Genomic DNA, 13,876 nt, shown 5'->3' with positions numbered 1-13,876 from the left:
ATTTCCTCCTATTTCTTACTCTTCTTCGATTTGAAAAGTGCTGACAATATGATATGATGTGGCATTTATAACGCGCCTGTACACAAGTGTTTCTAGGCACAAGAAGACACGGAGGGGGAAACAGAGGAAGGACGAAGCAACGATCTTGCTAGGCGTTGTGTCATTCAGAACGTGCACGTGCGGGGAAGGGGAGAATTGTTGGGGGTGTTGGGGGGTGGGCGATTCCTACAAGCAACCAGATTAACGTTATCCATCCAAAACTAAAATTTCTTCCAGTCGGTCTCGCATCTTCCATCCCTTTTCCTCCCATGTCTATTGGATCTCCTTATGATCTTAATCTGCATCATGTACACGGGGCACATGTCTGCCAAAGCCTTTGTTTCTCAAGCGTATTTACATGATATGTTCAATTCTCACTGCAAGCTTCTTTACTGCCACATCGCAAACGGTGATTTTGCTTGCACTTGGCTTCCAGCACATGCGATTCTCAGTTTAAAATCTGTTTAACTTTCCTCTTCCTTTTGTTCCGTTTGTCTCCCTCACACTGTTAAGGTTTTTGCACTCTTCTTTCTTTCCATTGATTTACAGTTGTGTTCGTTTCCATTTGAATCGTGTTTTAAAATGTCTTTGTTCTTTGTCACCTTACTACTAGTTACTACTGTTCCTTTACCAGCTTTCTTCTTAATTGAGCTCTCTGAATTACATGTGTACTTAATAGTAGGAAGCCTTCTTGAAAAGATGATACTTGGTGAGTCAAGCAAGCTCCTTTATTGAAGCCCACAGAGCCACAGCCTGTGCTGCTGACTTCAAACCAAGCACTCTAAATGACACTAATGCATTCTATTGTGAATGTGGGCCAGGGAACCCGGAACATGACACTGATGCATTCTATTGTGGAGTATGATTTACAGGGAACTCATAACATGAGTAGCTCAGGACATTACACATCTTCCCCTTCACAGAATCCTAATTTAATTTGTAAGTTAATGATTAACTAGTGCATAATGATGAAGCACCCTATGATAAAGTATTGAAAATGTTAACATTTGTGAAGTTTCCCCACAATGTAAACAACCAAAACATGCGTGGTTTTTCCCCAATATGTAAACGACAGAAACAATGGGCTATTGAATGAAATCTCTCAAGTGGTTTGGGGTTCTTCTTTCTAACTTATCCTGGTTCCAACCAGAACTCTAACATCAGACTCCTGTCCTGGAGCATTATTAATTTCCAAGCCTATCACTTCATTCCCATCACTACTCCCCACCTCCTTGTACGGCCCAGCCTGCCTTTGGATCATACTTCACCTCCTTCAACAATCACCACGCCTTCTTTTACAGCAGCCATTTTCTTCCGCCCCAAAAACTTGCTTTCCAGACATTTTGGTCCCATGCAAGGATTTTTTTATCCCAACCATGTCTCCAACTGACCATTTATGATCTTACACCCCATGCGAGTTATAAAACACTTATTTTTTTAAAATAATGTTCTTGTCTTCTTTGAATAACTTTCATTACCTCTTCACGATCCACCCACACAGGTGTTGCCACTCCATCCAACCTGGACACACTTTGGTCCCTGGCTCACGTCCCTTCAATAAAACGGAAACATTTTCATTACTGTATGTTGTGTGGTGCAATAACCCCAAACCAATTGTCTCAGTACTACCTTCCATGGTAAAGCCGCTCTCAACGCAAATTTAATTCCTCCTTTGATGAATCTATTCACCCTCTCCACTAAGCCATTTTTCCTGGGGTGATATAGAGCTGTCTTCACATGTTTGATACTGTACTCGCACACACATCCTCCTCATTTCAGACTTACATTGCACTCCATTATCTGTTACTAGCGTGCTTGGAAACCCTTCTCTAAAGAAAACATTTTCTAAGAATCTTATTAGTTCACTTGTGGTGGGCGCTCTCACACATGTCCACTCCACCCATCTGCAGTGGTAATCTACCATCACAAGCAAAAATGTGGTATAGTCCTCCAAACCCTGAGTGGGACCCATTACATCCACCGCCACTACTTGCCAAGGTTGGGGGGGGGTACTTCTACTGGGATTAAAGGAGTCTCCCGCACAACCTTGCTTTTGTCTCTCAAGGCACACACTACAGTCACTTACTTCCCTTTCTATTAATCTGTCCATAGCTGGCCACCAATAACTCTAACGTAATCATCTTTTTGTGCTATTTACTCCTAAGTGACCTTGATGCACCAGTTCGTCCAACATTTTCCTTTCCTTAAATTTTCTGGAGGCACAAACTTCACTCCCCTCCTTATTTTAGTTCCTTCCAAGGATAATTCATCTTATACTTCAAAGAAATGTTAAAACATCCTATCTAGCTCATCCCTGCCGGGCCATCCAATGAATGTCCACTCTATAACGGATTTCAACACATTGGGCCTAATTACGAGGTTGAAAGTAGCCCGGCAAGGCTACCACCAAACTCGCATCGGGTCTTGGACCCGCAAATGGGCAATTACCAGGCTAGTCCGGCCCAGCTGGACCCAGTAATTGCCCTTTCGCGGGTGCCAGGCCCGGGAATGGGGAGGGTGGTAGCACAGGTACCGCTACCATCATGTTCTGCTAGCAACAGTGCCGGTAGCGATACCAGTGCCTTTGTTGCCTTACCGCCATACTTGCAATGAGGCCCAATGTCATCTTTTGTTGCATTTTACCATTCGTCTTCACATATTGCTGCTCCTTCAATGCTCGTCACTATTGACCCACCCACATGATGACCACCTTCTTGCACCATTGACTCTACAGGCATTCTCGAAAGACAATCTGCTACTGAATTTCTCTTACCTGGTAGGTAACAGACACAGAGATCATGCCCTTGCATGCCTAACAACCATCTTGATATCCTTGGAGAACCTTTACTCCATCCCATCTTTGGCCATCATCTGGACTAATGGTTTGTGGTCCGACCTCACCACACATTTTGACCCCAAAGGAAAAATTGAAAGTGTGGTATTGCCCAGAAAACCACTAATGTTTCCCACTCCACAACCGAGTAATTAGCTTCTGAGTCTCTGAGGCCGAGGGGCAAATGCCATCACTCGTTCCTCCCCCACTTCCATCCCTTTGGGTCAATGAGGCTCCTAATACTAAAATGCTAGCATCAACATTCAGGATTGTGCTAATTTTAGCTGGAAATGTTACCAACGAACCAGCATTAGATATATTTTTTGATTTTTTTTCAAATGCTACTCCATGTGGACTTGACACCTTTTGTGAGTAACAATCTGAGGGGTGTGGACAAAATTGCAAAGTTTTCAACAAATTTGTGCTAGTACTCTGATAATCCCAGGAACAAAAGCAACGGTTCCTTGTCTTTAGATTCTAGAGCCGACCTGGTTGCCTCAACCACCCTGTGCTTTGGAATAATCCCTTCCGCCGAAATGTAATGTCCTGAATATTCCACAGTTTGTACTCCAATTTTGCATATGCTTCTCTGAACAGTTAATCCTGCCTCTTTTAGTCTGTGTAGTACTTCTCTCACCCTCGTGTCATGTTCCTCCACTGACGGTGCATATACCAAAATGTCCTCCTGGAATATTATGATGTTGTTTACACCCTCAAAAACCGTTTCCATTACCCTCTGGAACACAGCGGCCGCTGAAGCCAAACCAAATGGCATCCTGCAGTATTTGAAGGTTCCTTCAGGTGTAATACATGATGTAAGTTCTCAGCAAGATTGTGCTAATTGTACCTGATGATACTCTGTAGAAAGATCAATCACTGTAAATTCCTTAGCATCTTTAAGAAGCGCTAAGGCCTCTGAGATCACTGGCAGGGGATGTCAATCTACTAGAATATTTTTGTTCAAATCCCTGAGATCTACAGAGTCTCAAATTCCCATTTTTGCTTGGCCACCAGTACCACTGGAAACAACCACTCTGTTGCTTCTACTCTTTCAATAACGCCCTTTTGTAGTAACGTGTCCAATTCTTCCTTCAGTTTTTCTTGCAAGTGGTCCGGTACAGGACGTACTTTGTGTGTTAGTTGATTGGCGTCTGCTTTGTTTTATGCAGTGTTCTAAGTCTTAGAGTTCTCCCAACTCCTCCGGGAAAACATCTGGGAATTCGCTGTCCCATTTGTCTTGGACCTGTGCGATTGCTATTGGTTCATGTGAATTTGCTGAAATGCGAATACCAAGGTTTGCTTGTTTGTTCCATCCTAATAGGGATGATCTTTTTTCTGCTACAAACACTTCTGCTGTGCAATTACGGCCTTTACATTCTATTTCCGCATTGAGTTTCCCCAACATTCATATTTCAACTTCACAGAACCATGTGGTCGAATTTCATGTTCCAATAGGTCTTGTTATTCTTAAGCCAACGACATTCGTGAAGGTTTCGCCAGAGACAATTGTCCGAAGGGGAAGCACTGTCCACCTTCATCATTAATGATTTCCCATTGATGCAAAACTCATCTGGAGGACCTTTGTTTCCTCCACCCAGACCTGAGATTTCAAATACATGTCGGACATTCATGTTTTTGTTTTCCGTCAAGGACAGTTGTGCCACTTCTTGTTCTGGCTTGGTTGGTGTTTGTTCAATGGCATTCACTGTTCCTTCCTTGAACACTTTGGCAAAGTGTCCTTTGCGTTTACATTTTATGCAAAATGCATTCCACGCTGGGCAGAATAGGCTTGAGAACACATGTCCATTGTAACCACATGAAACAATGTAGTTCTTTCCTTCCTTCGTTGCTTCTTCTGTTTCTCAGAGCACAAATCTTGCTCCCTCCTTGCTATCGTATCTCTTATGTAGTGAGTGGTTTTTTTCAATGCTGCGAGTAAGCTCCACTGCTTGTTCAAGTGACAGATCTTTTGCCAATAATTTCTCTTGAATTTTAACATTGTTTGTGCACCTCACTAACTGATCTCGGATTAGAGAATTTGTCCATTTTCCAAATTCACAAGTGACTGAGGGTGCGTAGGGCAGCCACATAACCCTCCACTGGTTCTGCAAACTCTTGTCTCTGGACAAATGTATGCCTCTCCAATGTTATATTCCTTTTTAGCTCTTTTAACATCCTGACTGCTTTTGTGAAGTCAACCAAATCACCCGAACCTCCAGTTGTGGGTTCTGTCAGGCCTTCAAATACACAACGTCCTTCAATTCCCAAGTTAGGTAGTAGCAAAGCATGTTTCCTTGCAGGGGAAAATGTGCCCCTCCTTCTCCCATTGCAAACAGGTAAGTGTCAAACGTTCTTTTCCACCTTTCCCACCTTATTGGGGGAGGTTTCCTGGTTCTGCTAGGCAAGGTGTTGGCGGGGGAATCCTTTCTGTGGCCATAGTTGTTGTGCTTACTTTTTTTTTTTGTTTTTAAATCTGTTTTTATTGTTTACATTGTGCCAATAACATGGTTACACACCAAAACAAAGTGCAGTTACAACCGCCCCACCCTCCCTCCCCCCAATCCCAACTGTCCGGACCCAAACGTGATGCACCACAAGTTCAGCTTTGTGATTGTTGTGAGTCAATTGTGTCGTTGCCAGAGGAGCTTTCTGCATTGGGGTTGAACAATGTAACAGTTAGCTCCACCCATTGTAGGAGGTCGTCTGAGGTGTCCTGTCTTTGTTGGCGCTGGGCCATCTCCCAAGCCGCAGTTTCGGCATTCGTCCATTTGCGAAGGTCTTCCCACCATGTTAGCAGGCAGGGGGCCTGCGGGCGCTTCCAGTTCATGGCAATGCGTCTCTTTGCCAGCATATACATTAGGTCTTTTAGTTTATTGAGTGGTCTGTTCTTCTTACTTCTGGGGTATCTACCAAGGATACATGCTTGTGGCGTGTGGACCTTCAGGGTGATGTTCGCCTCGGCCACCTTAGTTTTGACCTGGGCCCAGAAGGACTGTATGGCGGGGCATCCCCAGAACATGTGTGTCATCACTGCGTGGGATTCGTTGCATTTAGGGCATCCCGTACTCACGGCTCCACTAAATCTGGAAATGATGTCTGGCGTGAGATACGCTCTGTTCGTAATGTAAAATTGGATGAGTTGGAACCTGGCGTTCCTGGATACCTTCTTGTGGTATACCATTATGGCCTCCCATTCTTGTCTTCAAATTGCGATCCAAGTTCTTGTTCCCACATTTCCTTGCACTTAAGGCTTTGCTGGGTGACGCTGTCTAGCAATGTGTCATATATTCTGGAGGTCTCGTGGCCTCCCTCCGCCGCCCCGAGCAGGCTCTCTATGTTTTCGTGTCCGGTGTTCAAGTTCTCCATTGTGGGCCAGCGAGCTGCTAGTCTCTTGACCACTGCATTGTGTAGTAAGAACTGTCCGGTGTGGACTCCAGAGACTTCGTGTAGCTCTGTGAAATTTAAGATTCCTTGGTCGTCCACCAGGTCGCCCAGGGTGGCAATGCCGCAAGGTTCCCAAGTGTCTCTTATTATCCTTTGGCTTCCCGGTCTGTTAGTCATGATGGCAGTTATTGGGATCTGTGGAGAGTAGGGGTCCGGGAGCAATGCGGCCCTGCAGGCCCTTCTCCATATCTGGATACCCAGGAGGATCAGGTACGAGTGAGGTTGTTTGGTTCTGGGTTCAGACCATAGCAGATCCCTGAGGAGCAGTTGCGTGACTCCTGGTTGCAGCAGGCGAGTGTCTGTAGTGGCCTCGTCGGCCATCCATTGTATCACATGCTTCAATTGTCCAGCAAGGTAATACAGTTCGAAGTTAGGTACCCTGAGGCCCCCCCTGTCATACGGTCTCTGCATCGTTTCCAGGGCGACTGCGCCTTCCATCTTGCCACAAAAACGTCCTGCACAGCCTATGTAGTTCAGTGAAGAATTGTCGTGGTATGTTATATGGTACGTTGGTGAAGAAGTATAGGAGTCTGGGCAACGCTACCATTTTTAGTAGGCCCACTCTGCCCGCCACCGACAGTGGTAGCTTGCTCCAGAATTCCATTGATCTTGCCAGACCTTCCTTTGCCCTTACTGTATTCAGCACGTGCTCTGTCTTGGGGTCTCTATGCACCTCAATGCCCAGGTACTTAAAGGAGGAGGGTTCCCATTTCAGGGCTAGTTTGGGAAGCTTATCGGTCGCTACTCCGCTCAAGGCGGCTAGGGGGAATAGGCAGGATTTATTATGATTGATCTGGATCCCCGTATATCTGTGGAACCTGTCTAAGGTTTCTAGTATGTAGGGCAGCATGTGTGTAGGGTTGGTTAGGTAGAGGAGCATATCGTCGGCGTACATAGAAATCACATGGTTCACCCCGTCTACCATTATGCCCCCATCTCCATATTGTTGTCTCAGGTATGCTGCCACTGGCTCTATAGCCATGATATACAGCATGGGTGATAGGGGGCAACCTTGCCTGGTTCCTCGAGAAAGCTCCCATTTGTGTGAGAAGGTGTTGTTGGTGCGTACTCTGGCCTCCGGGTTGGTGTAGAGGAGTGTGACCCACTTAATGTAGCTAGGCCCTAACCCCAGCTTGGACATGGTAGCCAGGAGCCATTTCCAGCGAACTGAGTCGAACGCTTTGGAGGCGTCCAAGGACGCCACTGCGCATTGTGTCCGTCTGCCTTCGATGCTGTAGATGACATGGTGCAGTCTGCGTAGGTTTTCTGTGATGGTTCTGCCGGGCACATATGCCGTCTGGTCTTGGTGGATGAGTGTCGGGATGACTCTACGTAACCTCATGGCCAGGATTGCCGCGAGAACCTTACTATCTGTGTTTAATAAGGACAGGGGCCTATATGAGCCGCACTCTGGGCCGTCTTTGTCGGGTTTTAAGAGTGGTATAATGGTCGCCTCCCTCATGGTGCTGGGTAGTTGACCTGTATCGTATGCCTCATTGAAGACTTGAGAGAGCAGCGGGGCCAGTTCGTCTTCATAGGCCTTGTAGAACTCGCCTGGGAGTCCATCCGGGCCCGGTGCCTTCCCAGAGGGAAGCGTTCTAATGACCACTGCAACCTCTTCAGGGTTTATTGGCCCTTCCAGGGACTCAGCCGCATGTTCCTCAAGGTGTGGTAATCTAATGATGTCCAGTGCATCCTCTATTTCAGTGTCTGTGGGCGGTGGGGAGTCGGTGTAGAGGGCCTGGTAAAACCCCGCGAATGTATGGTTTATGACGGCTTGTGTGTGCGCGTCTATGCCGTTATCGTCGCGTATGCGGCAGATGGGTATTCTGGGGGTTTCCCGCTTGCAAAGCCATGCTAGTAATTTGCCCGGTTTATCACCGAGGGCGTGGTTCCTTTCGATGTACTTGGTGTAGCTGAGTCTCCCGAGGGCCTCCCAGTGTTGTAGGCAGGCCTTCTTTAGTTCGATTATTTTGTGTACGTGGGCAGGGTTAGAGGAGGCTATAGATTCTAGGTGCTTCAGCTCATCTTCGGCGCTAGCCAACTTAGCTGTGATAGATTTTTGGGCTCCCCCTGTGATGGCTATCATCTCCCCTCTGATCACTACTTTGTAAGCTTCCCATGCCGTGCGGACGTGCTGGACGCTGTCCATGTTCGTCTGCCAATAGTTTACCGTGCATTGTCTGATCTGTTCCTGAAATGCCTTATCTAGCAGTGCTTCGCCTCTGAGTCTCCATGTGGGTATGGGGGGTCGGGGTGCCATTATTGTCCAAGAGGTTACTATGGGGGAGTGATCCGACAGTACTCTGGCAAGGTATTGCGTATCTTCAAATGTGTCTAAGTGTTCTTCGCTCACCAGTAAACTGTCAATTCTGGTGTGTACCGCATGTGGAGGTGAGTAGAAGGAGTAGACTCTGCCTTCCGGGTGCCGAGTCCTCCAGAGGTCTAGTAAGGCGTATTGATGTAAAAGGGCTTTCAATATTTTAGCGGGAGGGGAAGGGCGGGTATGTTTGCTATCTGATCTGTCCATGCGTGGATCAAGGGTCAATTGTGATCCCCACCCCATATGAACGTGCCGTCTCTGTCCGGACTGAGCCGGGTGTATAACGAACGGAAGAAGATCGTCGCATCGTGGTTAGGGGCATAAGTGTTCACTAGGCAGAATTCTCTGCCTTCAATGGTGCCTCTGAGCAAGGCCATCCTCCCTTCGTTATCGATATTAGTGTATGTTAGGTTGATGGGAATGGAGGGGGCAATCCATATCAGAACTCCCCGTGCAAGTTGTTGTGCTTACTTATTGTTCAGGATTGCACATTTATTTTTCTTCTGGTGTTTTTTTTAATATGCTGGTTCTTTTAATATTTGTTTCACTCTGAGTTGACTCAATGGTATATCAAACTTTCCTTTGTTGCTAGTAATCGCTGTGCTAATTTGCGGATTTGCTGGCCACTGCACGCTGTGCTGTTTCTGTTATTTCGGCTTTCAGCACTTTGTGTGTCCTTCCGGGACTCTCCGTTCCCTTGGCAATGTTTCTCTTGGCTTGTGTGGGTCCTTTACTCTGAACAGGCTGTGTGCCCATCGAGTCGCACGCTCTGTCTTCCCGCACACGACTAATTTTCTGTTTCCTTGCTGCACACCTTCCTTCGGTGGAAGGGTTTACCTGGCGCTCTGTTGGGACCACATTTCCTTGGGCGCTCTGTTGGGACCACATTTCCTTGGGCGCTCTGTTGGAACCACCCACCTTCCCCCCTCTCCTTCACTTCTCTTTTTTCCATCAATGCTGTCCTCTTGGTCCCACCGCCTTCTCTGTGACTGGCAGCTGCTGTTCTTGTGCTCTGTGGGCTTCAAAATGCCTAGATCCTCGCCCCCATTGAAAAGATGACTCTTGGTTCCTTATTGAAGCCCACAGAGCCACAGCCTGTGCTGCTGACATACTAACAGTCAACCTTTCATACCAAGCACTCTAAATGACACTAATCCAATCTATTGTGGAATGTGGTACAGGGAACTCGGAACATGACGCTGATACATACTATTGTGGAGTATAATTAAAGGGAACTCATTACATGAGTAACTCAGAACATAACACTTCTCTTTGCTGATCACCCAGCTATGCAACTACCGTCCTTTTATCGTAGGTCACCTACCGCTCAGCTGATGGGTGCAAGAGGCATGTTTTGGGCACATTTGCATACAGATTTTATAGGGCATCAAGCAAGGGGATCAAGAGTCTGCCGAGATCTTATGGGACACTTCATGATAGGTATGTGGAATGCCTCCTCTGCCAGGCCCTTGCCTCTCCCCTCCCAGCTCCCCCTCCCCCATATTCCCTTCAATACGAGGAAAAAGTGTTTCTCCAATTTCTATATAATCGAGATGGTACTCCGCTGGGCAAAACAAAACTATGAATAAGGAACTGTCCCTAGTCTTGCGGTTCACTTGGCCTTTACGTAGAAGTGTTGTGTAACTCGAGCATTTCTTTGAGGTCCCGATTTTAGGAGTAGGTTCTAATTTCCAGTTCCAGTAACATATAGGGCCTGTTGTAGCCCGAGATCTTGGAAAGAGAGAGACTTTGGTTTTCTCTAATTGCTCGCCCGTGATTCTGCCTGATGAGAGCAACTAAATCATGGTCCGTTGCCAGGCTTCCTGCTGTGGCTATGGACATTCTAGCCTGAGCATGTGCGCTACCGATCTCTGTGCCTAGGTGGGAGCATCTCCCTTGTACCTTTTCTTCTCTTGACTCTGGCTTCCTAAGGCACTTGTCTTGGCCACAGAGAGAATTATTCTGGCTAGTGATCAGCAGTGCTGTTCACTGTATGTCCTCTCCATAGATCAACCCTCACCTCTCTGTGGCTCACAAGGAGCTATTTATATCCTGGTAGGACTTCTGCCTCTGCTGCAGCTCAAGAACTAGCACTTTTAGGGTTTGTGTGCTGGGGCTCCAGGGACCGTAGGCTTCCCTGGTCCACCTATCCGGCAGTCCTGTCCAGGCATGGTCTTCCTCTGGTGGATCCACCCTGGGCTCGATCCAGAGCGCTCTCTCGCAGAGTTCGCTTCTGACCCAAAAAATAACTAATTGATTCAAACAAACTTAATTTGGATTCTTTTTACCATTCTGTGGGTTTGTTCTTTGAAGCACCACAAGGCCCAGCCATCAACACTCGCTTGAAGCCTTGTTGCTGAGATACATATAATTTAGGAATGGCCCATTCAAAATGTCACTCGTTCTGAGGATAAATGGCTGACTTGCTGCTGCTCAGACACTGCTAACCCACATTAACACTCCTCAAAAACAAGGGGGCAGATCTACTCCTAGCAGTCATGCGCGTGGCTCGGACTGGGGGCAATGAGCCCATGGCCGAACCAAAAACACACAATGCTGTTGTGGGTCAGTTTTTTTTGTCCAAAGTGGGCCACTTTGTTGGCCATTTTGGGCCAGTTTGATTAGTTCACTCTGCGGCTAGTAGTTTCGACCAGTGTTGCTGAATAAATATTCTTTAAAATGTACTAATTGCATCACACTCCCCCCCCCTGGGTACTATTCAAGTTGTCATTGCTGCATGAAGTGGGGAGTAACCTTTACTCTGCCTTACGCAGAAACCCAGAACTCGAGGTAAATCTGACACACAAGTCCTGTTCAGTGGCTCGAAATGCAAGTAATTTACAGAGTTACTGGTTATCCTGAAAACCTGGTGTAGTTAGTTGGTGTATATTGCTGACTGGATGACCCCTGATCTTACCCATCACCCTATTCTGTTCCGTCGCATTGTTAAATGTCTTCTAATGTCTGCAGTGCTGGACTGCCTCATCTGCCAAACGGTTCCTGGGCCTTGACTTTGAGCTGCATTTTTATGTTGGGGCTTAAATTGTTACATCTCCGATCTGCTTTTGTCCTGCTTGTTTAAAAACATCTAATGGGATTATAACATTCACACTCATTTACTCCAACCTTCTAATTTTTGATTTTGAAACCATTTAGTTTGTCTTTTGATGCGTATGTTGTGTATCTAAGTATTTTGAGTAAAAAATCAAACTCAATTTGGTACCCTGACCATTTTTTGTTTGGTGTCAAACCCAAGTATGTTAAGTGAATTGTTTCAAACTCCAGCATCCAAACAGTCTGTAACTTCCCAACATCTACTTATCATTTATTAGCATGCTTTACTCTGAACTTTTTACCATAAGCAAATATTCCTGTTGGTTTGAAATGGCCAGGCAGCAGCATCTGCCACTAAACCTTTCAACAGTCCCAAGGGTTCAGATTCTGGGCTGCCAATGCTTGAACCCCACTTTTGGCAAAGATGGGTAAATGCAACCTGGGCAATGTGACTGAATGTGTACAGCATAAAGTGGTACATTTAGGTGTAACGTGTGCTTTTGGTGGGACCACCATCGCCACCCCCACCTCCAGTTAACTGTGGAGGATGTGGTATTAGACTTTGAGACAGGCCTTTCTAGGCACCACATTGTAGAATAGACTTGGGGAGGGTGGCATGAAAAAAGCGAAGACTTTGCACACACGTCTGATGTTCATTACTAACCAACCAGCACTGCAATTAACATGTACAGCACATTCTGCATCACCCGTTGAGGGGTATAGGAGTTATGGAGACAGTTGTAACAGCTGTACATAAGGCAGCGGCTTGAGCTACTTTAGCGTAAAATTGACGCAGAGACCCTGATGGGGAATGTTTTGTTTATGAAAGTGTGGTAGTGACTGAGCCACCCTAAATATTTCCTACTTTAGGAATAATTAGATGAGTTTCATCATTACTGTTGGCCTGTTACACTAAGTGCCCCAGAATTGTGGTATCACTGGGGGATTCAGATGAACTCTCCAGATTCCAGCAGTGGGCAGCCCACCTCCAGAAAGCTTGTTTTCCCATATAACTGTTGATTTCCTTAATGTGTGATTGCATTCAGATGGCCTGGGTGGATGTTCTTTCCTGGATCTTTCGGAGCCAGTGGTTACAAAGCTCGACCAGAAGTTCCCCTTCAATGTGATGAGAAGGATACCAGCTGTAAAGTATGTACCTGGCTCGACAGCAGAAAGGAGGGCCTCTCAAAATAGAAAGTAAGTCTAACTTTGTTTCTCACAGCCAGTGTTGCTAATTCATGTTTGGTCTTCACTGTTTCTGAGTCACTTGTAGGGAATTTGAAGGAGGACTGGTAGAGACGTATGAGAGGGGACTGGGAAAAGGAAGCATTGCAGAGGACTATCCCTTAGCCTTCACAACTGAAAATAAGAAGCACAACCTCTATTGATTCTAAGAAATTGTCTGTCGCAATTCAAATGTTGTCATGAGTTCATTTGCATATGGTCTACACAAGACTTACAAGCTGGTGGGGCACTTGTAAAGTAAAAGATCTCTAGTTTTATCAAAATACTTTGTGGCAAATGTATGTTTTTTTATCAAAATACTTTGTGGCAAATGTATGGTTTTAGAGTTGATAGCATTTCTAAAGGTTCCAGATAAGTCGGAGTACATTCAAGATGGTGGTAATGCTCCAATTACCATGATTCTGATTCTTTCTTACTCGTCACAGTCCTTACAAATTGAGGGATCAGACTCACTCCGCAGACCTCTGCTGGCAAGCTACCATATAAATAAACGGATTTGCTTTCCACTGTCTGTGGTACGGCAGCTCCTTCTGATTGTATCTTGATCTTGACTGGAGACAGTCCCAAGCAAAGCTCAGAACATGAGTTAGGGACGAGGACTCCGATAAGTAAGGAACTGGCTCAGAGTCATGAAGATTACCTATAAGTAATTGAGGCATTACCTCCTCATCCAATAATTCTCAAACCAATACTAACCAAGTGAGGGTATGGGAAGCCATAGGCTTTGAACCACAAATCACACAACTCAGGTTTGCAGAACAAACAAATATATTCAAATGTGAAGTTGCTCGATTCAGTGGCTGCACTGAGAACTCCAGCGCTCAAAGCCCCAGTAGGAGCAATTTCCGTTTGTAGCTTGTAGTACAGAATACATTTAGTCTGGGAAGCCCACATGGCTGCCTGACGCGTATGATTCATTTCTACCGATTAGGTTGCAA

General features: G+C 46.0%; 1 protein-coding gene across 1 annotated transcript in view; it reads left to right on the top strand.

Moving 5' to 3' along the window:
• The window catches only part of RHBDD2 (rhomboid domain containing 2), a 153,709-nt gene that overhangs the window by 75,834 nt on the left and 63,999 nt on the right, over nt 1-13,876 (top strand). The window contains exon 3 of the mRNA XM_069614930.1: nt 12,740-12,890. Coding sequence (XP_069471031.1) covers nt 12,740-12,890 — 151 coding nt within the window. The remainder of the gene's footprint in view (nt 1-12,739; nt 12,891-13,876) is intronic.

The sequence above is a fragment of the Ambystoma mexicanum genome, chromosome 9, assembly GCF_040938575.1.
Source record: "Ambystoma mexicanum isolate Mex_15411 chromosome 9, UKY_AmexF1_1, whole genome shotgun sequence".
Taxonomy (NCBI): domain Eukaryota; kingdom Metazoa; phylum Chordata; class Amphibia; order Caudata; family Ambystomatidae; genus Ambystoma; species Ambystoma mexicanum.
The sequence above is the reverse complement of the archived record's forward strand: the minus strand, read 5'-3'. Positions and strand labels throughout refer to the sequence as shown.